Here is a 26,665-nt window from a genome sequence, read left to right as displayed (position 1 = left end):
ATAAAAATCCAAAACATAATTCAAAACTTAATTCAAACCTGCCTAAATATATTTTAAATGCTGATTTATCTCTATATTTACACTTTAGTTTTCCCATTAGTTTTTCAATTTTGGATTTTTTGGCTACAAACATAAGCAAGCCACCAAAGTGAAGCTGTTTGCATTTCCTGTTGGCTGGCCTTGCAGAGTATATTTGGCCCCACACCCCTCCATTCCCTCTCTCCCTCTGTAGGGCCTAGGTCAAGAAGCAACACTGGCTAAACCACTTAATCCCTTCTGAAACCAGGAAGTGGGCTTGGTTTGTGTTTGTGAGTGTGCACGTGTATGTTTGTGTTTGCGAACTGAGGTCATGAGAACAGGGTGAAGGGTATGGCCACCCGTGTCTTGTGGGGGAGGGTTTTATTCAGGGTTTCCTCCAAAGTTTTTCCCTAATGCTGAGTTCATCAGGTCAGGGAGAGTACTCCCATCTTCCCTAAGCTCTCTTCTGGAATCCCAAATATCCAGAGAAACCATGTATAGGTTGAAAGCGGGCAGCCCATTAGAAACACAACTAGGCCTCCTCCATCCTGTTTACTGACTCTCCAATACAGGCGAAAAGGCACAAAGAATGTTAACATGACTTGACTCCCTAATGCTCCCACACTGGGGATTTGTAGAAGGCTTAGATGGAAGGAGCTGGACCACCATGGGCTGTTAAGACTAGATGTAAACCATGACAGGGTTGACAATTAATGAAAGTGTCTCTGGTGAATTAAATTTTTACACATAGGTACTGTGTGGGCTATTGACTGTGGTGTGCATGTAGGATTATGGGCCAATAAGCAATATTATATCATATATCACTGTTCTGATTTCTGAACATCTATAAAATGTATAGCAAAAAAACAGATCAGCTATCCTGCCAAACAGTCAGCAGGCACGGTGAGCAGGCCTGGAGTAGCTGTAAGAAAAAGTGAGCTTCAAGCTAATTTCTAATGAGAGGCAAAGCCTTTACCATCATGTGACCATTCAAATCAGCTGACTTCCTCTAGAGGAGCAGTCACGTGGCTCGGCTGCTAGTCCCAAAGGTTACAGATGTAATGTGACCTCAACACTCCAGCTGTGGGGGCTGGAGGGTTGGGAGGAAGGGGGAGGCAAGGGTGAGGAAGCAGTGCTGAAGAGTAAAGGACAGAGGAAGAGGAAAGCTTACCTTTGACAGGTCCGATGTATATTACCTCAGAGGCTAGGATGAAAAGAGAAAGAGTAAGAGAAAGAAAAGACAGGAATGGAGTGGAGGGAAGAAGCGGAATGGGAAACAACATCAAGTGGACAGATTTAAGATACAGAGAACTCCAAAAGGACAGGAGGAAACAGAGGAGAAAAGACAAAAATAAAGAAATACAAGAATGAGGAGATCCGTGGCGTTTCCACGGGAACTGCCAACCGCTAGCCTCAGAGTGGATGACTCAGTTTACCCTCTTTGCAGAGGGAGATCACCCTGGCATGACTGTGAGGTTCTGTCGTTTCCATCCACCCATTCATAGCCATCCAACACAGCACTACTGATTGAAAACCCAGGCAAGGCGTTGGTCAGCGTGACCCTGCCCAGCATGTATAATGTGCAGCACAAATATAAAGTTCTCTCTCTCTCTGGGGATGTCATTCTCCATGCTGACAGGACAGATAATTAGATACAAAAGGCACGTCAAGATGTGGGCCCAGACCGACCCGGAGAACTGGTATCATGGGCAACATCATGGCTCTCAGTCTGAGTCACAACAACAACTGAGGATTAGTAACATGGTTTTTTGTACCAAAATGACCAGGTCTAGAGGATGCGTGTGCAGACGGACATGGGACATGGGAGTTTCCTACATTTAAAGATGGAGATTGAGGTTTTGGAAAAGGATTGCCAGTCTTTAAGTGGAAATAATTGGTCATGTACATCTTATGACCTTAGTGTTCACCATCCACCCATGTCATTTGCCTGAGGTCAGTGTCACCTCACTGTACAGTACACATACTTTATACTGTATGCATCCAACTACTATATAATTACATTGAATTTAAGAAAGTTATTTATTTGTTTTTCCAGAATTGTAAAGTTATTAAAAAGATGGTGAGGCAAAGGCAAAAGGCCCTTTCTTTAAATATGGTAGAAAATATAATTAAGGTTGCAACTAATGATTATTTTCAAATCAATCTATTTATTATTTGTTGATTAATCATTTGGTAATATTCACATCTGAGAAGCTGAATCTCATGATTTTTTAAAACATTACCCGTTTGGAAAATTGTTGAAAAAATTTCATCATCAAAGTTTTTGCAGATAAATTTTCTGTTGATCAACTGATCAATCAACTAATCACTACAGCTCTAGATATTACAAAAGTAATTGTGGAAGTATTTTTCTTTGATCAGAGTAGTTAAGGTCGTGGTGAGCTGCAGTGAGCCCTACTCTCTTTGTCCCCAAGGTGGTGTGGACTATACAGGAGCATTTGGCTTCACAGGGGACGTCTGTGATTCTGATTGCATCGCTGCCTCTCTGAAGAGCCTTGTGATTCCTATCAGAAGAACTGGGCTGAGAGACCAGCCCTTCCCCACAAGGGACGAAATAACGCCTTACAACTTGGCCATGAAATACACCCTCTGACTGTAACATGTGATCTGGTAGGGAGGAGGACAGGAAGTCTGTGTGTGTGTGTGTGTGTGTGTGTGTGTGTGTGTGTGTGTGTGTGTGTGTGTGTGTGTATACTCACTACTGGGACACACAGTGACAGTGGTGACAGTAAACAGATTCTGCACATTCCTGTTGAAACTCTGTTTTTCTGCACCACCTATTCATGTGACCACAGTCGCCCAGAGTGAACAAAATGTATCTACACCAGAGGCATCAACGCCGCACACCCTTGAAATGTAATGATGCAACTTTGGGTGTGAGTATCATGTGCTGTGTCCATAAAAACTGAGCTATAATAAACAGTACTGCTTTATTTGCATCTGAATTTTCTACTACTCATATTTCTTTACATGGGCATATACAGCAAACCAAATCTGCATGTCAGCAGAATTCGTTCTTCTTGACTCCAGGAATTGTGATGGTTCATCAAGTTCACAATAATTGTTCAGGCCTCTTTCCACTCACGTGAGTGTTTATATGCATGTTGAGCTGAGTCTAAGGAGAAAGCAGACAGACTCAAGGCCAGAGCAGAAGAGACTCAAACCGCACAAAGACTCCCATTCACCCTGTCTCATAGTGTTAGCAGTTTTGCTTAATGCTAACTCTGTGACAGCGGCATACCCTGTTTTGTTCTGCTCCTCCCTGCTCACATGGTTGTAACTCTCCCATCACTGGCAGAAGGAGGGAGGAGGGCCAGTATATCTGCAGTCGTGTAGCCTGGTTTGGGTTTAAAATGGCAGCGTGACCAACTATGTGTGGAATCTGAACCATTCTTCGTCCTCCCTGCCAAGGAACTGAGACCAGGCCTGTAGATCCCAAGCAGGCCTCAAACTCACACATTCATATTTGGTCATTAGAAGCAGGGTACAGCAATCTGGAGTTATCTTAGTGGTTTCTGAACCACAAGTGCAATCAGACACAAAAAAGAATGAAGGACGCTCCATAACAGCCAGTGGAACCTGTTATTCAACCTGCTGCTTGAGGGAAATGAGATGATAACTTTTCAAACTGAAATACAAAAAAATGAAACCCAAAGCACTGCAGCTACTTCAAAGTCAACCTGAACCTAAAAAACTGAATGCATCGACTCAGGTTTGTAAAAACCCATTCATCTCATCAGTTAAAGACGTGAAGTGCAGAATTTGCATGTGTCTCATATTTTAGACTTTAGACTATTTCCTAAATTTGCTGTAAATTTTGTGCTTCCATTCTATTTTCTGACGTGAATAATTCTGCTGGAAAATACAAGTGTTTTGAAGCTGCACGTGCTTAATTTCCATATACGAGTTACTTTCCATCAGCTCACCTGATCCAGGAGTTAACAGTGGACCCTCAAGCTCAAGATCATCCTCCTCTGCCTCCTCCAACTTTTTCTTCTTCTTCTTGGGATCACGGGGCTTACGCAGTAGAGATAGCTCCTCTGGGTGGCGGATATCTAGAGGGAGAGAGAGAAAGAGAGTTCACTTGACATCATATAAACATAACCTTGACTACCAACGAACCCAAGGCAATCAGGACACAAAGTTGGTCTGCTTTCGATGTCAAAAAGTTACAAAAAACATTCTGTAATTTGCATTTTGTTCAACTACAGGCTTCAAATAAATCACATGACCTCTTGTACAGGACACAAAAATGTGTAAAAATGTGCAAGTGAATATCAGGATGCGAAGGCAACTTAAACTGAAAAAAGTTGAGACGCAAAAAGGGGGAAGGAGTAAGAGAAAGCAAAGGGACGGAGGAGATGGGGAAGAGCTGTAAACAGCTGTACACAAGATGAGTGGAAAATTGCAAATCCCCTTTCCAGGGACCCCATCAAATCTTGCTTTAACTGTATCCAATCCCCAAGTGAGACAGAGCTGTCACAACCTCTATCTCTCTCTTCCCCTCCTTCCGCTGACTATTCCTCTCACACGTATGAAACCAGAATGCAGTTGCTGTTGGTGAGCAACAAACAGAAAAACATAATCCCTGTAGATACTCAGACACTACAAATGAAATAAACAAGCACATCCTAACTCTGTGTGTGTGTGTGTGTGTGTGTGTGTGTGTGTAAATGGAAGAGTTGTGTGCAAGATCCCAATCAGACAGTAAGACACTGCACTGAGTATAATGACTAAAACAGAGCAGCCTTCCCCCCCAGCTTCTCTCCCAACTATTCCGTTCTTCCCTTGGGCTTGGAGGCCAGGGAACCATCACTCAGCACCAGCAATGATCTTTTAAGATGGGCTTGGGATGGTTCTGATCTAGTGGGTGAGACGGCCAGGATATGTCAGGACAAGAATAGATGGAGCTAGTCTAGAAGCAAGCACATCTGGATCCTCAGCTGGATTTGGTTTTGTCAAGGATTCCATATAAATTAAGGAGAGTTCATATTTGAGAGACTTATTTTATTATTTTCACTTTGTTTTGCGCAGAACTGTTATGAAAAATATTCATTTTCTCATATCTGTTGAAATAAGTCTCTCATAATTTTTAAAGACGAGGGATTGGAAAGGTGTTGCAGACTGATTGAGGAGGTTGCTGAGGGCGCAGGGGAAAGCACGAGTATAAGGGGAGAGAGAACGTCTTGGCTTGGTGAGAAAGCTTGTTTGGTTTGTGTAACTAAAGCAAAAGCATTCCAGGAGTTTTAAGAACTACCAGATGGGAGCTCACCCTCTCTTTCTCTCTCGCTGCCTCCCCTCCTCCCTTATTCTCGCTCGACTGCAGTGGTGGAGCACAATCCCTGTGCCCTTATACAGCCATGTGAGTTGCAGGCGTGCTGCCGAGCTTTAACCCCACTGAGCTGTGCAAAAGGGCCAACACACACAGTATTACACTGCGTACATACGTAGGACTCTGTCTCTTGGTGAGGCATTGCAGAGGCATGTGGCATTTTACTACGAAGTCATTTTAATTGTTCATCCTCATTGTCATCACTGGAAATTTATCCATAGGGGAATTACTAGCCATCTACTGAACAATACCAATCTGATAAACAATAGTAAATGTGGCATTGTTACTTACTAACACAGATATGAGACAGAATGAATATTATAACCCTCTATAGATCAAATGTGTGAATCAAAGGCAGAGATTTTGGTCACAAAATCTTTTCTAAACCATTACGTAATGTGGTAAAAATCTGTTTTCTGTGACAGGTTTAGGGTTCATTATAAGTGGAGAAAATAAAAACATAAATTCCTGTAAAGGCGATATTTTAGACCCCTTTACTGAATTGCTATGCCTGCGTGGGAAATGGGTGGGTGAGGTAAATAAATTGACAGACATGCTTTTTTCATCACCTCAAGGGAGTGGAGGTGTAGCAGATATGCTGATACACTATAAATACCATCAAAAACATAGAGATAAAGAGGACGAAAGCAGGCTAAGAGGAAAATACAAAAAATCGCTCCACTAGTATTTTTCAGACAGGCGAGCGTTACAGTCCATTTCTGCTGACATACTTAGTTGAGTGTTGAATTGTATGTTTACAGTGATAATTTAAGAATCATGATCTGGTGGGAAAGATTGCTCCTACACTCACCGCATACTTGTGGCTACTGTCAGGATGAAGGGTGAGTGACGCTTAGAGTGCTTACAAAAGCTTGGTTGAGTTCCATGAGCAGAAATGACACCTTAGACAATAAGACCCCAATCTTCTATCCTGCAGACTTGTGGCAGTAACCAGGCCTAGAGCCAGAGGGGTTGACTGAGAGCCAGCTGGGCTTCCAAGACCTACTCCTTGGAACACATGATTCACTGCAGTGAGTAAGGCCAGCCACAGAAGAATCACAAACACCGTCACAGTCTAATTTTATAGCACTAAAGTTTACAGTACAAACAGATGGAGACCCTACATGGACAAAAAAATTAAAGAAGACTGATTTCACCTTCTGTTTTCCCCTATTCTCCAATCACTGTTATGAAGGGGTACTCATGGATTGATCAATACTCTGGAACATTAAATAAAGCATTTGTTCCAGGGAAGACTAATTAAACCAGGGGTAAGAGATTACTCACCAACAGTCGCAGTCCAAAGGAAAAGAGATTCCACATGCTCTGGATGTTTAAAAAATTTAGCGAATGATAAGTGCAGTGACGTTAGATTTTAGGTATCTGAAGCGACTCAAATGATGCTGTAACTCAATTCAATTGCATGAGAGACACAAATAGATCATATTTTTTACTCTGACTTCAAAAAGGTGCTATACCTAAGTATTTTAGTTTACAACAATCAAAAATTAACTAAACTTTTCAACAGAATATGAGGAAAGAACAGTTTTGATGTTATGTCAAAGACGTCTAAGTGCTATGTTGCAGAGATCCTGGCTACTGAATTTATCTTCAAGGACAAACAAAACCTATCGATGTTAATGGCTTGGGAGTTGCCTAAGGGTGTTTTCTTAATCTATCAGACAGGAGGCTAAATAGGTGCTAAATGGCCACTCAAAAAGGATAATAATGCCATTTAATTTGGAGTTGGGGCTGAGGCCACACAGCACTCCTCCTGTGTTATGACAACGCAGGCCAGTCAAGCAGACCACCGGTGAATGGGCCATAAATCTGTTGGACCAAAACGATGAAGCAACAGCCCCTCACAAATTCAGAAAGGTGTCCGGAGGACAAAGCGCCCTGACCAAACACTTCACTGCAATATGCCTTCTCAACTGTCAAGTTCTGACTCATCCTCCTGTGCTTGACATCAATCCTCTCAGTCACTTTTCTTTCCTGCCTGGTCATCAAGGTCTACCTCCATTTATTTGACTCATTCTAATGTTTCAGAGAAGTGCTGACGAAAGTTACAGTATTGTTGCTGCCTCCAGACAATACTATTGTGTCTTCGTTTCCCCACATATGGTATTAAAGAAGTGCTTACTAAAAAAAAAACACACACACACACACATACATATAAGTGGAGCAGCCTGATACTTGTTACCCTGACATGGTGGTTTGCTAAGAGCAGCAGCCTCATTTTGTACCGCCTCAGGCTCCCAGGTCCACAGTCATGTGCTAGTCAGTCGTGAAGAGTACATTTTGTGAGCTGGTTCACAGGAAGAGTAAACTAGCCTCCTCTTAGAGGGAGGAAGTGGCTGCCTGTGTTTAGTGTGTTGGAAGTGAGTCTAAGTTGTCTAGATGAGACAAGCTCATGTCTGACTAAGACTATTCACTGGTAAAATTACTCTTTACAAAAGCCAGAAGAACCTAGACTATAAATGGAGTTTTTACGATTCTGAAACTAGTATAGGAAATGCCTCCAATGCTGCCTAAAATACTGGATCAGGTATTAGTGGGCATGCAAGTTTATGCACCGATCTGGTAACACATAATGTACTGATAAACTTTATAGTTTCACACCCAGATAAAACAGCAGTCTTCCTGGAAATCAAATCTTCTTTGCAACTCTAAAACAGAAGCCTAAACAGGAAGTTGTTCTGAGACACTGGTAACTGCCGTTATAGAGCAGCAAAGAAGAATTGATTTCTGGTAAACAGTGTGATGTTAGCCATTGGCCGAGGTCACTAATAGGCCGGCCGCGATGTGGGTCCAGACCCAGATTCTGTTCGATAACCGAAAATCATTAATGACTAAATGATCATAAAAAGAAAAATCAATATAATACTAATGAAAGTAATTGTTGGTTGAAACCCAACAGAATTTCTACAGCATACAAACTGGCACCACAACACAACAAACTCCATATCTGACATGATCTACAGACATTAAAAAGGCACACAAACGTGGGCTCAAAAATTTTATCCTGCAACTAAAAGTGGAAAATCCCTAATGCTTTGACTTCGCTATCAAGTAAGCAGTGCAGCACAGGATGTAAGAGCTGCCAAATGGAATCAGAGGTCAAAACAGGAGTGGAACTGAGTGATTTTCATCTATCACAGTACATCGACCTTTTGCTGAGTCCTCCTCATTCCCAGCCAGCCCACATGGACTGTGCCTGTCAGGACACAGCTGCTATGGACATGGGAGAAGTACAGCGGTGATAATTGGTTTTATATTTTTTAACTTGGGAGTGTTATGTTGATTTTCTATGCTTTGCCCCTGTATAGGGCGCTCACTGTCAGAGTTTGAGTTGGGCTAAAGAGAATGAAAAACAGACAAGATAGAAAGTGTGAGGTAAAAACATACTGTGTGTTATAAAATAACACTCCTGTAAGCATAATATCATTCAAAAATGTACAGCATAATAATGAAAACAAACTATGGAGTGGGTGGGGATAAAAACAGCCAAATACTACACTGGAGGACTGAATTCAGAACTTGTTTTGGATCAGGAAATAAGTTGCATGACCAACTGACAAGACGTGCCAGAGCAAAAAACGACTCCAAGTAAATTAGTATGATATCAAGAACTGGAGCCAATGCTTAGCAGCTCATCATTGAAAAAATCTTAACTGTCTTTCCGTATCTCTGCCCCTCCCATTCTGCTGTCTGGAGCAAAGGCCGGCCGGTTGGATAAAGCCTCGTCTCTTCCTGTCCCCTCTGATTCTCTGTGCTGTGCAGCTCACAGGCAGTCAGCAGAAAATGTGCACAGGAAACTGTAAAACTCAAAGTTGTCCAGATAACAAAAAATGAAATGCTTCCAGGTCAGACCAGCTGTTACTCAGCTCAGTCAGCTGTCACGCCCTCAGTTACAGTTCAGAACTTCCCCACTGTCCATTAAGTTCTGCTTTTTACAAGCTATTCAAATGCAACAGTAGAAGCACATCATACAGAGTGGGCCTTTACAGCCACCGTACATCTTGCAACATCATGGCATCTACTATGTCAGCCAAAAGCAATTTGTCCTGATTTCTGCAAAGCTGAAATATATTTATTAGAGAAGCAGCAGACATATCCTGAACCAGGCCTGGCTGAGGGAAAGGCTACAGGCCAGTTTCTCCCCTGTCTCCTGCCACTGCTTTCAAAAACACCTCTTTGTATATTTACCCTCAATAAAACTTGCTCTTTGTTCTTGTTCATTCATTAAGATGCCTCAGCCTTTTAAAAAAAATAAAATGCAAGATAAAATTAAAAACAAGGTTGAGTGCTACCTGTAGAAGCCAATAAAAACAGTAGTGATTCCAATGATCCTGTCTGCTGCACTCAGTCCAGTGATAAAGTCACAACAGGTGTGCAAAGACCCTGCCTGATGGAAGGATTTATATGGATGGTGGTTCTCCAAACATGCAAACCCCCCTGCAGACAGTGACTGTGAGTCAGGGGCAAGTGGTGAGATCTGAGCCTAGGAAAAGTGGCTGTTAGCAGGTCAGGGTCACCGGGGTCCAGTGTGTGACCTGTGACATGTCTCTGACAGGACAGTGTGGTGCCAATCATGGAAAATATCAATAGTGTGTGAGTGTGTGTGTGTGTGTGAGACCCTTGGGTATTACTTACACCCAGGGGGACAGTTAAATTGGGAAGTGTTATTAGCAGAAGAGATAGTAGGTAAGCCAGACAGTGAGCAAGAGTATGAGTTATTTACGTGTACATGAATCTGTACTTTGGTGTGTGCTTGTGTTACAAGCCTGAGACGGATTGATAATCTCTGTTTACCAAACATTACTGTAAGACCGATGGAGCCCACGTTCCAAGGACACAACTCCAGAGTTAACAGTGGACTACCAGTCAGGAGACGTGACTCTGGTACACAGAGCTCAGAGTGTGTTTAATAAACACGACAAATTGCCATGGATAAAAACAAAGTGAGAGGAAGGACATGATTAGCTCAGTTTGATGAAGAACATTTCCAGAACCTTTCCAAAAATATCATTTGGAAGTTTTTGGTTGAGCAGGGTGTGCTACTTCAGTAGGACTGGACTCACCGTTCTACACACAAAAGGAGTTTTATTCCCGTAACTCATCGCCAATCAGTCACACCTCATCCCACATTTACTTCATGACTGTTTTCCACATCACCACTAAAAATATGAATGCTGCTCTGCCTGCTGTCCTGTAAATGAGTCCTTTGCTCCACTTACTGAAAGTTTTGCAGATGTCGGAAACTGCCTTGAAGACGCGGTCCGAGAAGTTGACTTTGACCTTCATATGCTTCATGTTGGGCAGCTGGAGGCGCAGGAGCTTGTGCTGCGGCGTGAAGAGCAGCCTGGCGTCAGCTTGGATGCCATACTTGTCCAATGTCCAGTGGGTTTTCAACAGCCATGTCTTCTTCTTCTCCCACCACAAAGCATGGTCTGACCAGTCCTTTTTCACATCTAAGGAGGGGAAGAAAAGAGAAGAGGGGATGAGTTTTACAAAGAACTGCAGAGATGCAAATGAAAACACAGCAAAGCCTTATGTAGTTTTATATATTATTATATATTTGCATCACTTGTCTCAACAAGGTGAAGATACTGTTGACAAGGGGAAAGTGTAACCACAGCACTCAGCCTGTATCGATCTCACTATTCCGACCTAAGCTCACCACATTTGTCCCTCCAGGGCACGGGGGGTGACATTTAGGGTGAAGGGGGGAGTCCAGAAAAGGTTTGCACTGGGGCGGTGAAGTCAAAGTGAGAAGGAGGAGACAAGTGAGTGTGTGAAAGATATGGCTGTTTGTATGACACTGTGGGGATATCAGGTTCATACCTCCCTCTTTGTTCCAAAATCTCACTGTGATCCCTCTAAAGCAGATACAAGTCACCCAAAACCCCACATAGCTCCCAGGCTTTCGCTCCGCAGGGGCTCAGCACAATGGGGATGGACCTGTGGTCTCATGGTGTGTGTGTCTGACTTCAAGGGTAAAGGTGAAAACCGCAGGGATTTAAGGGAACTCAAAGCAGCTGTTTTGCAGATCACCTTGCTCTGGTTTCTATACCAACAGCATTGTCATTGGGCTGAAGTTGTGTATATGAGCTGTAAGTCACTTCAAAGCTAAAAGGTAAAAGTGAAGCATGAGAATTCCTCTTCATCCATGTCATATTTATTTATCCCTCTAATGGCAAACATTCACAAAATAGCCAAGTATGTTAAGCTAGAGTAAGTCAACATGAATGGCAGGCCAGCTGGCTCGAGAACAGACTTCTTCGCTGTTTACATGCACCACATGCTGTGCGTATGTTGCGTTATGTTCAAGTTTAAAATATAATCGCCTTTTTAGCAGAGTATGATAGTTGACATGGAGTGAACAGGCCTATAGTTTTATATTTCCAGATGTCCCCCCTGAATAGTGATGTCATTACTCTAGCATTAGTCCAGGAAGGCACTTCCCAGAGCGGTGTCTCATTTCCTCCACCCACGTAGCCCTTCATCGTTTCTCCAGCCTATCCTCTGTCTCTGTCTCTCTCTCCCCTCTCACTGAGTCAGTGTCCAGACACAGACGTGGGTTTGCTCAGTCACCCTTTAATCAAAGCATTCGATCTTAACTGTCTCAACTCTTTGCATAGCCGTGTCAGTGTTTTCATCAAAGGCCTGACTGAGGAGAAAATGGTGCTTTGTATTGTCATAGCCCACTGTTAAATTTTCCAGTCAGCGAGACGACAAGTAGTTAGGTAGGTCCTATTTACATGTACCAACTCATATAGGTTCACATTTTTTTACAAATCTGTCTTGAAAGGAGAGGTGTTGACCTGGGAACTAATCATATCGAGCTGTACCGTACTGTTCTGAGCTCTGGCCTTGGACCTTCCTTGTCCTCACTTGGTACTGGTTCCTGTTTCTGACCCGCAATCTACTTGTGGACGTTTCAGTCATTGTACGGACTGACATGCATATGTGCACTTTCTCTATGAGCTGGCAGGGTGTCTGGTTTTATTTGATTCTACTCTGTTATGTGTATTTGTTTTCATGTGTGTATGTTGTAGAAAAAGTAAAATTTCATAAATGAAACTCATATATAAAAAGAAAAATATCTGTGCTTTAGGTTCAGGAATTACTGAAAAAAAAAAAAAAAAAAAAAAAAAAAAAAGAACAGACACGAGCTGCACTTTGTCCCCCATTAAGGAAACACATCTACTTTGTATTCAAGGCTGGTAGCACATTAGCTAAATGTGGCATCAACATATTACATCTATTTATTACATGAAGGAGGACACAGCTACTAATGGACATACTGAAGCCGTAATGGACTACAATTAATTTCTTATAAATACTGAGCAAACAGCAGTTACAGCAGTGGTTTGGTTTTAACATCATAATCTAACACTGACTGATGCTCATTGCTTCTGCTCACTCCGACAGGAAGATGATCAGCCATGTTAAAAAAAAAAAAAACAGGGGAATGATCTTGAATGTTACCCCATGGTGATCTCCTCCATATGTCAATCAAACTGCTTGGTGCCATGGTAACCTAAACCTTGAGTGGCCTTGTATTTCCATGCGCTGCTATTGTTTTCCCTGACCTGAACTTTACATAGGGTAGGGGCATTCATATGCATTGTTGACACTCTCCTGCTGATCCCGTCTAAAAGCTGAATGAATGGGATTAGCGGGTGATTGGGTGAAACAACAGATTGGCTGCTTTGAACCAGGAACCAAGACTCCTGTAAAGCACACTGGGATGAGGAAGAGATTACACTGGTGATTAAGATGGGGAGGAAAGTTTGAGAAGTAGAGTGCCTACCAGCATCTCAATGCGGATGCCACTGTGAAGGCCTAGGACTGTGTTGAACTGTGAGGATTGTTTGTCAAGCTGTTGGGTTTTATACTGTTTACTCCGACAGGCAAACACTTGAGTGAAAACATTCCAAGCTTTCTGTCTGAGACCCCTTGTGAGTTTCTTTCTCAGCAGGGGGTCTAGCTGTCATCGCTCCATTCTCATGCCTCAGCTGTGCAGAACACAACTTCACTGCTACCATCAGAGAAACTGCTCCCTTATGTGTACTGCAGCTATTAAAGGCTGAAATAATGAGAGGGAGTAAGGAGAGGAAAATTGAAAAAATAGACCTGAATGTATTTTCATAACTCTGCTCACAGTTTTTCCTTTTACAAACTTGTAATTTCTGGTGTCTGGGAGCAATGCTAAACAGCTAGCATTAACATTTGGCACTCCTGTCTTCACCACAGACCACGTTCTATAGCTACATCTTCATACTCAGCATGCATGACCACCATACAGTCTGTGGCAAGGCATGAATGCACGTCTTGGATGGTCTCAGTTACCCTCAACACACTCTCAATGGCCCCACTGCTCCACTGTTTCCTGTCACCGCCCACGACCAAAACCTTACTGGACATAGTCTTTCCTTCTGCTTGCTTGTGTCATTACACAGTGGTTCGATGTGTTGTGATTGGATGAAGGCAGCTCACGTAGGCGTCCATTGGGTTCGTTCAGCAACAAGGTGGTAACTCAATCCACAGAGACGGAGGGAGAGAGGCCCAATGGCATCTCCCAGCTAAAAATACAGCCTGCCAAGCCTGACGTAATGCAGCAGCATGAGAAGTGGGGGCCTAAGTAATTGGGTGCATTAAATGTGGACCCACAGCCCCTTAGTGGAGTGTGTGTGTGTGTGTGTGTGTGTGTGTGTGTGTGTGTGTGTGTGTGTGTGTGTGTGTGTATCTGCGCAAGAAGAGTCTGAAAGACAAGGGGAGGGGAAATAGAATGGGAAAACCATGTTTTATGACCTCTGCAGGACATGAAAGATGATACAGAGATTGTGTGTGTTGTGCATATGTGTGGGGGTTTGGGGACATATCGGAGGGGAGGGTGTTCTTAACCATCCATTAACTACATTAGTTCTGTGTGTTTGTGCGTGTGTGTGCTTTAACAAGCTAAATTAATCCATAAATTGTGTCAAACTGAGTTGTTTTCATTCACCACCATCACCGCCGCAGCTCTCGACCAAGACCGCTTCCTCTGCTTTGCGCACCAGATACCACAAACAGAAATATTGCTTTCAAAACATGTGGATTAATACTGCAATATTCTGAGAAGCAATTGCTGAGACGAAACATTAAATCCAGACTTCAAATGTTGTATTGTTGCAACAAAAATACATGGTTTGCAGGGCTCTGATTGGAATAATACAGGAAATTGAACTGTCCCTCCTTCCCACTCCTCCCCATCACTCCTCTTTACTCTCTCCATCCCTCCCCTTCTAGTCAGAGTATCTGTGGTGTTTACATTAGGAGACAGCTATGTTTATGGAGGCCTGACTGTGAGGGGGAGGGGACGGGATGGCAGAGGAGAGGATGAGAAAGAAGGAATAAGAGAAAGGGCATGAAAAGGAGAGGAGAGGAGGATGAGCAGAGGACTGGGAGTAAGGCACAGGAGGAAATTAAAACAAAAATCTACATGCAAAAAAAAAAAAAAATAATAATGTAAATGCATAGCATCTACAAATTGTATCTCCTCCATTAAAATGAAAGCTGTATTTACACAAATAGAATAAAAACAGAGAGTAAAGATTTCAGTACCCTAGTTTGCATCCACTTGTTGCTAACAACACATTTGACACACATATACACGCACACATATTTGATACCTGAACACACCCACCTATTTTTTGTTTTGTAAACATTACTTGGCTATTTTTCCATCAGAAATCTGTTGTTTATGTTGTTTCACATTTTATTTTGCTGGTCAATATTTTTCCATCTGTTGCAGAACAATATTATACTATATGTGATTTTGGAAATGCAGTGCTACATTTAGTCATATCATTAAAATCAAAACAGCTTCTCAGTAAAGTTTGAGTTTAATGACAAACAGAAAGACAGAAAGTGGAAAAATAAGTTTAAGTCACATGGATTTGTGTGTTGATTTGCTGACAATAAAAATGCTAATGATCAATGCTGACAAAAAAGGACATGCTGTGGTTATGTAATCAAAATGTAACACTGAGCTTTTGCACTAGAAGGAAAAAAAAAAAAAAAAAAAAAAAAACTTTGCTGTTCCATGTGCACTCAGTGCCTGATATTTTCTCCTTACACGGCTTTAACCAGCAAAGCTGTGACAGTCAGCTGATGCCTAAAGCAAAATTCAGGCTCATCTCCTGCATCAGTGATGGAGGTGATTTAAGAGAGGTCGCAGTTATAGGTTAGGACTTTCTCACTGCGTTTGCACAGTGAGCCTTTTTTCTAATAAGGTTTTTCATAAGCTGTCAGAGCCAAGCTGTTGCCGTCAGTGATAACCGTGGCCATGCAGTGCAAGGCTTTGTCATTTTCCACCATCAGCTGATAAAAACATTACAGCTGGGTGAGGCTGGTCATGCCGTTTCCTTGGTGACTCCTGAATGACGCGGCAGGAATAGTGGTGCAAGGCGACAACTTGTTTTCATACATAACAAAGACACAGAGCGACAGGTTTGTCAGTGTTATTCTCTCTCTCCCTCACACAGTTTAAACCCCTCTACAATGTGAAGGCCCTTCTCCTTCTGAATACATTCCACGTCTTATTCAGGTTGAAGGTTGGTATTGACAAGCATAGATACAGGAAGCAAGCACTGTCCTTAAATTAGATCTGTAACTGTAAATGGCCTTTAGGCACTCCCTTGCTCGTGCAGTCATGCTAGATAGTATCGACATCAGATACCCAACATGTATACAACAGCTTCGATAGAGAGATGATGACATCTCTTTAGCAGACATGAGATAAGAGTGTCCCACAGGTTTACAGTGGAAGATTGAAGTGATACAGCCCCTGGCTTGTGCGCAATACATTCATACATGTCAGAGACAGAAGAGCAGACAAACGTGTTTCTGGACTCGTGACAAATGATCCACAGATAATCAGCTACATCCAGAATTCATACTTACAATGCATCCATTACATCTATCTCTGTACAAATAAGATTGTGTAATACTGGCAACACACCATGTTGCCCAACTCTGACACCAGCAAAGGTGAAGCCGTAGACTAATGTGTTTATCTGTTCCAGCTCTTAGGTCCCTTAGGTATCCACAAACCAATACCATTTAAACTCAAGTGCTTTCCATTGACAGGCTGAGTTGAACAAGGTTAGCTGAGCTTATTTCACTCGAGTCAGTTATTATACAACAGCTCAGCTTCCTGCCAACAGTCCATCAAACCCAAACAGGCCATTCATCAAGGCATTAAATATGCAAGAAACATTGCCTTTAGACTCAGATTCTGCTAACAGGCAAATCCAGAACATTTCAAGCCGTCAAGCTTTACATGACAGACACATGCCGTTAAAGCTTTTTAGGCTGCAGAAATAAGAAACAAAGGTTCATCAATGTTGTTCTCTGTGTCAGTCATACACAGCTCACACAAGTCAAAGATCCTTTAAGGTCATGGCAGGACTAAAGGGAGTCAGGGGACATTGTGATGTGTTATTGATTTTATTGAGTGTACCGCCATTGCTTCCCACAAACAGACATAAACCAGTCTAAAACTGGATGAAATATTTTTAGGTAAGGTATGTCTGCGCACACACACACACACACACACACACACACACACACACACACACACACACACACACACACACACACACTTTGGCTGACAGACTCTACACCAGTGTAAGAAAATAGGCACTTTTCCACTGAGTGTAGTAAATCAGAAATCTTAAAAGGAAATTTAGGAGCATCCAGCCTGTTAGAGAAAGAAGAGAGTGCAACAGTACTGGCTTTGATGCATTAGGAGAGGCCAGGAGGGCCATTAGAGGAAACCTCCTTAGAGACATAGAGTTTGTATCCATTTGTGTCATAGTCCAAACACAGCAAAACAGTGGGGGTACTCCCCCTCCGCCCTGACACAGCTTTATACAATTAAGTGTTCAGGGACCCGGTGGAATAATGACATTACAAACTCTGGGTCTAAGATCAATGGAGCAGTTAGACAATATTCATCTGTCCTTCTATCCATGTATGCATCCTGCCAGACGTCCCCTTAAGACTCTGATAAGCCAACCCAGTGATGCATCTGTGAGTTCCACAGGAAGCTCGGTTGCTAGAAACCTTTAGCAGAACCAGCATGTTTAAGTGACACTTCTGAATACTTGAGGCTGATGAGCATGATTGCTATGGTTAGATATTTGCACAGTCTACAAGCAAAGTTGAAACAATTAGCTGATTTATCAAGTAATGAAGGAACAGACCATTCTGATCATCAATTGACCATTTTCAAATTAAAACACTAAAAGATTTCTAGTTAAAGCTTTTTAAATTGTGAAAATTTGCAGATTTTTTCTGGTTCATTTTAATATAAATTTGACTATTAGTCATACAAAATAAGCAATTTAAAGACATCATCTTCAGCTCTGATGACATGTGACAGTCAGTTTCACTAAGTCAGTTTCTTTTCTTTCTTTTTTTTTTTTTTTTTTTACATTTTTCTAACAAATGAACCTGCAGAGAAAACAAGAAAATGATATGAGTGGGAAACAGTTAAACTGCCATGTTAATCATGTATAAATGTTAAGAGTGAGAGAGCTGTAATTAAATTATTTCCACAATGTATGCTCAGTCAGAACTGCCCTATTAAAACTATTGGATATGAAAACAAACACCCCTCTTGCTGTTTTGCTCTGTAAAAAGGGAGAGAACAGAGAGGTGGGGACAGGTTTAAATGAATGAAATGTGGGCTGAGAACCTAAACAAAAAACTCCAGATCAGTTTACTCCATTGACACACAGGTGTGTGTGTGGTGTTACAACAACAATGTGCTGCTCTAACATTTCCTTCCACTGGATCTACTGTGCTGCCTACCACTACAGGAAGGCAAGAGGAACGAAAAGCAGCAGGCTTCAGATTCCCAGAGGAGTCATGAAAGTTTGTTCCGCTGCATGTTTAAAATGCCAAACATAGCAAATGAAATCATCCTTAACAAGCACAGTGATCTACCAAGAAAGTGGACAAACAGTGAAAGCTATGGAAAACAAAGATATTTCGAACATGAAAATCTGATCACGCTGTACTTTTTATATTTAAAATCTGGAAAGTGGCAATAATCTACCCTGCCAACTACCCTGTTCAGATCATGCAACATGTGATATTTAGAGCATTAAGCAGCTGATACTGTTCCCACATGACCCTTCATGAAGGGAGTGCATCAAAACCAACAGCTGTCAAAGTTTAGTTCAGTTTAAACAGAAACTCTTCCTTGTATCATGTGTAAGTAATTAACTTGGCAGCCCTGCACAAATTCACTACCACAGCTGGTGATCCTTACTTCACACCTACTCTATTAGAATGTCATGTTCGAAAAAAAATAAAGTAAAAACACGGCCATAAGTCAAGGTCTGGACATGTGGTCTCTTTATCTCATCTATATGCTAGCTAGGGTTGCAACTAACAATTATTTCCATTTTTGATTAACTGCAGATGATTTTTGTGATTAATCATTTGGGATATAAATGTCAGAAAGTGGTAAAAAATAAATAAATGTTACAATTTCATATAACCAAGGTTCATGTCTTCCAATAACTTGTTTTCAATTAATCAGAAAATTAATCAACTAATTGTTCTGCTCTGACTTTTTATTCAATCCACAGTTGTAGTCTGAATCAGAATAGTGAAAGGAAAAAATACATCTAGAACAGATCCGCCTGGGTGAACTAACTCTCCATATGGGAAAGAGTGTGTGTGTATGTAAATATATAGGCAAGGGGTCTATATATGATTACATGCCCAAGTCTGAGTACAGAAGAGAACAATCATTGCAGCATCTTGCTGGTGAAACAGGAAAGCTCTGGCCTGGGCAGGACCACTACTTAAGCTAACTACTTCCTGTCAGAGAGATTAGAGCGCAGAAGGATCACACAGGCTGCCAGGCCATTTCGCACTTCGTCATGCCAGACCTCTAGGATGGCTCCACATTCCCAATCAATGACTAATTACACATGGTGACGTATCTCAACTGTGTATCACAGGAGGATGGTATGAGTAGAGGGAAAGCGGTCATAGCCCCCTTATCAAGGAAATGTACTACTCTCCTGATGTGTGATATTGAAGGTAAAGATGTGAGAGGGCTGTTATTGATATGGTATCTAAGCTCTTCATCTCGCAGGTCTGATGACCCTCCTTTCCCCTCAGCCCAAGAGAATCATATCCTTCAAAAAAAAAATAAAAAATGCCATAAACACTGAGAGGGCAGGAAGGCGGGAATGAAAGGAAGGCAGAAGGGAGAAGGCGTACAAAAAAAGCCCAGAGGAAGTTCAGCATCCTGTGTTAAATCATGTCTGTTTCCTAATGAAATCTGCACTGCATTGTCAAAATGAAGCCATCTCCCCCTGGTCACCACAACCTCCAGCAAACAGCATCTTGGCATCTCAAAAAGGACACAGAATTCAAATAGGTGGCAAAGTGGAGCACTAGCTTGAAAACCAAAAAACAAATTTGCTCACAGGAAACACTGGAGTCACTTCTAAGGTAAATTCCGATTGAACATTATAACAATAACTGGTGTTTGCTTGCTGATGTTTTGACTCTAAACACAGGGTAGAAATGTACAACTAATGGTTAAGGTTAACATGACTGGCTGTAACAAAATTGAAATGAATGTGGGATGATGACATTCACAAAATCACTTGCGAAGTGAATATGTAGGTCATCGCAAATACAAAACACACATTTTGTGTCTGACATGCAGGGAAAGTTCTCTGCGGCTGGCTGGTGGTACTGAAGCCAAAAACTGCAGGCCCCTAACTGGAAACAACCACATGAACGATCAAGAGTCACACTAGACCAATTAGTTCAGTCAAGTTCTATTTATAGAACAATTAACAGTCAGCGTACATGAATCTGGTTCAGAAACCATGAGAAAGTGAACAATGTGCACTTTAATGTTTCCTTGTCTCCCTACGTGGCTGGGGGAGAGGATGGTGTCAAATACTCAGACATGGCAGCCAATTCTTCAAAGAAGTGAGACAAAAAAAAATCATAAAAATAGTTTCCACAAATATATTTAGATGAGGAAGGAGTAAGACAGGAGAAAGAGTCAGAGGGAGAAAGGAAAAGAGGGAGGGCTGACAGAGAGAGGGGGGGTGGTGGGGGGGTGGATGAAGCAGGCAGCAGAGAAGCCAGCAATGACGGCAGTGACCAGAGAACATCATGCCAAACCCTGGAAGTCATTTCCTGCTTCATCGAAGACTTTTATGGAATTCTAGCAGCGTGGCTAACGTCACCATGAAGAGAGGGACAGAAGGAAGAGAGAACGCTCCGGCCCTCCTCCTCGCTCCACACACCTCCCTCTCCCCTCTCCGTTTCCCTCCCATTTTCTCCTCAATCCAGTCCCTCTACCCTCAGCTGTCTTCATGAGGCTAAGCAGAGCCAATACAACCAGGCTGCCTCCAGGAGTGTAAGTGCAACATCATTCCCACCCAGAATTTACATTTAATAACATGCTACTCATTCCAAGACCTGTATCTTATGCACTTTTCACAGCTAGCTAAAATTCATTATCGTTATCCATATGCTTGACATATAACCAAGACACTGAAAAGCTGCCTTTACTACCTTTAGCACGTGCAAAGTAGCAGTGTATTTGACGGAAACACAGACAGTCCAAGCACTTACTGTAAGCCATAGTCCTAAAAGCTATGTAACTTGGGAACAATCCCTCTAAATCCAATAAAACTCACGCCAGCTAATGTTGTTTGTGAAATATTTGTTTTCCCTTCTAAATGGAACGATGTTTGCTTTTAGAGAGGAGGGCACCACTTTTGGAAAACATCAACAAAGTCAGAGAAAGCAGCAATGCTAGAAAACCGACAGAAGGATGAAAGGATTATAGGAGCGGGGGACCAGAGGGTGCTCAACCAGCTGGCTTTAAATACTAGCCTCCTGGAGAGCTGCGGGGGAAATGGAAGCATCGTTGGCTGCTGTGATCAATAGCTGAGTGCCTTCCTGGCATTTGTCTATTTAATCCATTATGGAGGGCCATCTGAGCCTACGATGTGGACGGGAGACCTGCAGCTCACAGGAAGAGCTGAATGATGGAAGCAGGATACATGTGGACGAGACACACCTACCGACCCGCACAGGCATGCTCAAGTGTGGAAACACATGCACAAATACTACTAATGAGAACATTGGTCATCGTGCAGGGGACAGCTGACGTCAACACATTTCGACACAAACGTATATTGCTTCTCAAAGCTACTACACGCAGATACAAAGCTCGACGGAAAAAAAACACCATACAACAAATGTTCATGATAGGAAATAAAAAATGGCACCGTCAGCCTTGTAGAAAGCAATTACTGAAGACAAGAGGTCCTTCGCTTTGGTGTGTAAGAGACAGAAAGAGAGGGGAAAGGACGGAGAGAGATTTGCCATTGCACAAGGATGTCCTCCCAATATGAGACTGACGCAGTGCCTGCCAAAACTCTGGTATCTACGTGTCCTTTCTCACATCACCATGTATATGTATGCGAGTTTGCACATACACAGTATCTATGTATAACCACCACATTCAAGCAATCAGCAAATCCAACAGCGGATATGTGACAGCACTTAAGAGGTGTTCAGTGAGGAGTGTGTCTGTCACCAGTGCAGTGAGAGCTGGGAGGGACAGAAGCAGGTTAATGACAAAAGAAAGACCTGAGGATTGTTCCCATAAAAGGATGTCACATGACAACAATTTACTTTGTATTTAATTTTATCTCATAATGGAATTTGCATAGATTGTTTTATCTCAAAACAAAAACTGTACACTAACACATTAATACATAGTGTGTTTTTTTTGTTTTAAGCTTTCCATTGACAAATCATGTTTAAGATGTTATTTATATCAGACTATCAAAAACATATGTACACTCTCTGTTTCTAGCACAAAATATCGTGTCTCACACTAATGCAGTACAGTCTCCTGCAGTGTGAGGCCATGTGGAAAACCCATGTTGTGGGTGGGTTAATGATTACAATGCAAAAACAACCTGTTGACTCAAGGTAGGAAGGAGATGGCAGTCAAATGAAATGTCCCCATACTCACTTTGTGAAACCGTTCAAGTGGTACAGACACACTTTCAAACATCCAGAGAGCAGTTTAATGTCACTGCAAGAGTTATTCTTCTGAGTATGGGGCTCTATTACCTTTGTACGCTAAATCAACTGCAGTACTCTGGCACAAAAACAGCCAACAACAAAAACTGGTCAACAAATCAAAATTATTGCCAAGCGGAGGATCTGAGGAATTCAAGCCCCCTGAATAATGATAAGTTGAAAAAAAAGTAATCAGCAAAATATCTGCATCCTTAAGAAAAGGAAAACTAGAAATTAGGAATGGTGAAAACAAAAGGAACACAATAAAGAGGGGTTGCATATCCCAAGTATGACATGATATAACTTGAATACAGTTAATGCTAGTTCAATTTCAATATTTTTTTTTTTACAATAAAAAGCCTTTACAAAGTTACTACACCGTTATCCCTCATTAGGCCGACTGTTATGACAGGCCAACCAAAGCAACAAAGACTTTATCCACACTACACCACAGTGAAGGTGTCATGTTAAGTAAAGTCATACCCTTCAACCAGACCTTAACAAAAAGCGTGAACACAACTCAAACAATGGATAAGGCCAGGTCTTGAGTGGAGTTGGGGCGGAAGGACCAATGAATTCATGTCGTCCCACTCGCGGCTGCAACACTGCACTCACGCAGCATAGATGCTGCTCAGCACAGACGACCACAGAGAACAAAGACCTCAATTATGTGGAGCTCTCACAGGAGAGCTAAAAACGGGACCATGGGCAGGGAATAAAACCTTGGAGCGCTGCAGGAATGCTGAGCATTCAAGCACCATTGACACACAACACACTGTCACTCCCAAATCGCACTGCCACCACTGCTGACCTTTCTCCAGCCTGCATGAAACAGGACAGTGTTCAAGTGACTGGAACAGAGGACTCTTATGCTTACTTGCCCCAAACTTGTCAAGTGCATAACTGCAGTTACAGAACGGTGCATGATACAGAGGGGGGAGGGCACCGTCTATGGTTTCTTTATACCTTGGGTAACTGACCCATATACACTGCTAACAAACTAACTAGCTAGCCAACAAAGAGGAACATTTACCTCTGTTTCAGCTGGTTCCAAGCAACAAATATCAAAGACAACAATATTCAACGTTCATACTCATTAATGCAGTTTAAAAAGTAGCAAACAAACAGCTTCCTTTTCTTCTTCAAAGTCAATAACATAGATTGTCCTTAAACGGATCCCCAATCTCTGATTTCATACATTTTCTCTCAGTGTCTTTGGCAAATTGCATTCTTTTGAGTTCCCAGCCATGAAAAACTGGAAAATGTCTGTTCTTAAAATTGGCAAGTATTCAGAAACAGTTTGTACTTTTGCTGTTTGCTTCGTGGAATCTAACTTCTAAAAATGGTTAAAAAAAAAAAAGGAGATATTTATTGCCCAAGGTATATGAACAGATAACACAAGTCAGCCATTAACACACACAGAAATTTTGCTATGGCAGAAATGGTGCTGGCTTGGAGGTCAAAGGAAAGAGCTATAATTACTGCCAACCAGCACCATTTCTACTGTATTACTAATGCAATGCACATTAAATCTCTAGACTCATGGCCATCCATATTCAAGCCTGTTTTCTAAAAACAAGCAGATTTGAAAAGCCGCCAAAAACTACTCTGGCTCCTGTGTGACAGCAGCATGCATGCATACCTAGTTTCTCCACAAGTTTGAGCATGACTCCGCCGATGTGGATTTCCCCAGTGACCCTCAGCGACACGTCCCTGTGGAGGTCAGTGACATGCATCTTCAGTTCCCATGTCCCGTCGGCGTAGCAGCCATCGGGCATCCGGATCCCGTCCAGCGCCATCCTGCCAACAGACCCACAGTCAGGAGGGAGAAGGTCCAGTTAAACTTCTGTCACAAACCTTTTGACCCTCTGGAAAGGCATAAATGTGGTACAAAGCCCATGTATGCCAGGCCTTCTTTGCATACATGGCATGTATCCCTCTACACCAGTACATTTGTGGGAAATTGTATGTTTACACTCTACTGCCTTAACAGTATATGACAGACTGAGGGGTTACATTGCTGATTAAGAGTACATTAAAAAATTAGATTACTTCATAAAGTGAGGCACTGCTTTAGAGTAAACAAACAAATGGTATGAAGTGGACTGGGCACCACACACGTGTGCTATGCCATTAAAATAGTGCTCATACATAAAAGCATCAATATTTTCAAACACTATGAGAAGGTCTATGGCTGATAATATTACAACAGAAATAGATTTGTCTTCCATCAGAGATTTTCCATACCATCATGCCATACTAATTGAAGCCCATATGGCTGTGTGGGGCACTACAGTGAGTTCACTAATAATGGTTGATACTACTCAACCTGAGAAAACCTTTTGTAATATCTTCTGTTGCTGTGGTCGAGCTTTCCAAAGTCTGACAAAGTAACTCTGATGGTGTTAGTGATGTCATCTCGGCTTGGACTACAGATTTATATGAGAGAGCCTAATGTCATAGGCATGAAGCAGGCACAAAATGTTTCTGAATTATTTTTTAAAACCTGTCTCTTCCAAGTCACTTAACTTAATGGAAGTATAACATTAAATCTCTGGAGTGGCCTTTTAATATTACCAAGTGTAGTTGGTCACTGTAAGAGTGCAAGTCATTGGAGGCAATATTGGAAATTACTATGAAATCAGTGTAATTAAGTTTCGTGATGTGTCAGGCATTCAGTTCACTGCAAACAGACATTTCCATCTGGTAACTGCATCCATAAACCATTTTCAATTGATCTTCCATTGATAAATTGTTATATACTAATATTATCTTATACAATTTGAGTGTTTTATTGATATCGTCCATTCCTGACAAGGTTTATCCTTCATTCAGAGAATTTTTCCTTCTAATACTTATACTCTGCTGCTGATTCAGTGCCATTTTTAATACAGAACCTATGCTTATCATGTCATTTTCATTGTGTAAAGGTAGAAAAGTAAATGGTAACCTACTTCTTCCAGCACTGGCACACTGTTATGACAATACTAGAGAGGTAACAGCTAAGGTAACTTAGCTCAATGATGACCCTCAAGGATGATTTAGGAAGGGATGAAGAAGAACAAAATCTGAAAATATATACAGGCTACTGTTTTCCCATCACTGTGCCTCTCTCCTTGTCGTTTCAGGAAATAAGACGGACTCTGTCGTGTGAAGTCGATGGTATAACAAAAAAAAAGAAAAAAGTTATACCACAGTCTATCTGTCATTATTTGATCTGAGGGCGTCCAGTAGACAGTAGCCTAACGATCAAAACAGCCGTCTAATCAATAAACACGACAGAACAAAGGCTATAGACCCGCGGCTACAAGTTCAACAAGGACCTTTGCCACTTATTACCTCCGCAAATGTGGCGGTTCACCTGTTAAAAGTAACGGTAAAGGCACTCTTACAAATAGACTGAGGGGTTAATTATGTAAGCAGAGTCCGTACAACAACTCCCCGGCTGCATGCACATACTCAGTCGGTCATTACCTTTACTAAAAAAGTGTCTAAAAGCAAACAAGCCGCTAAAAATGTGCGAAAAGTTGTTAACGGAAGCGTATGTTAAGTGTAGCAGAAGCGGTACGACACACAATAAAACCGTTTTCATATTTCATAGCGGCGACCGAGCAGGGCTTTGAGGACGAACATTTAAATCTGTGTACTCACCTTCACAAAGACGAAAAAACACTAAAGCAGTCGACTACGCGGTACAGAACAAGTTCCCCCTCTTTAAATCATGTATAAAGTCTTTTTAGGTGATAAAAACAGAGAGAAATCCCCGAAGAACTCGCTGAAGAAGTGAAGTATCCCAAACAGTTTTCCCGCAGGCTTCGGCTTAATGGAGTCCAGCCGTCCCTCTTTCTCCCTCCCTCTTTTCCAGCAGCAGATAACGTCACTTCTCCAGTCCTACTTTTCCTTTCATACTGGGAGCCTCACTGGTCGCCCACTAGTCCCCCCTGTCACCTCACACACACACACACACACACACACACACACACACACACACACACACACACACACACAGAGTGAATTGAAGGTTAATTCTCCCTTTTGACCTGTTTTATGCATCAGAGGGACATTTGTAGAGATATTATTTTCTGTTTCTACTTATTTCTACTTTCTATTTATATTTTTAACTACTTCACATATAGTTTAAACAACACAATC

The 26,665-nt window shown here is 41.9% G+C and overlaps 1 protein-coding gene across 2 annotated transcripts in view; it reads right to left on the bottom strand.

Annotated features, from left to right (window-relative positions):
- fermt2 (FERM domain containing kindlin 2) overlaps positions 1–26,410 on the bottom strand; it is a 33,523-nt gene extending 7,113 nt beyond the window's left edge. Inside the window, exons 1-5 of one of the 2 annotated variants that reach the window (XM_023400978.2) lie at positions 26,165–26,410; positions 24,156–24,313; positions 10,612–10,845; positions 3,966–4,094; positions 1,190–1,222 (exon numbers count right to left, since the gene is read on the bottom strand). In XM_023400978.2, the coding sequence (XP_023256746.1) occupies positions 1,190–1,222; positions 3,966–4,094; positions 10,612–10,845; positions 24,156–24,312 (553 nt within the window). In that variant the 5' untranslated portion in view covers position 24,313; positions 26,165–26,410. The remainder of the gene's footprint in view (positions 1–1,189; positions 1,223–3,965; positions 4,095–10,611; positions 10,846–24,155; positions 24,314–26,164) is intronic. The other variant, XM_023400979.2, reaches the window with a different exon arrangement.
- Between the last annotated feature and the right edge of the window lie 255 nt (positions 26,411–26,665).

The sequence above is a fragment of the Seriola lalandi genome, unplaced genomic scaffold, assembly GCF_002814215.2.
Source record: "Seriola lalandi dorsalis isolate HSWRI2012SDOR001 ecotype SW California unplaced genomic scaffold, Sedor1 jcf7180002053102, whole genome shotgun sequence".
NCBI classification, from domain to species: Eukaryota; Metazoa; Chordata; class Actinopteri; order Carangiformes; family Carangidae; genus Seriola; species Seriola lalandi.
The sequence above is the reverse complement of the archived record's forward strand: the minus strand, read 5'-3'. Positions and strand labels throughout refer to the sequence as shown.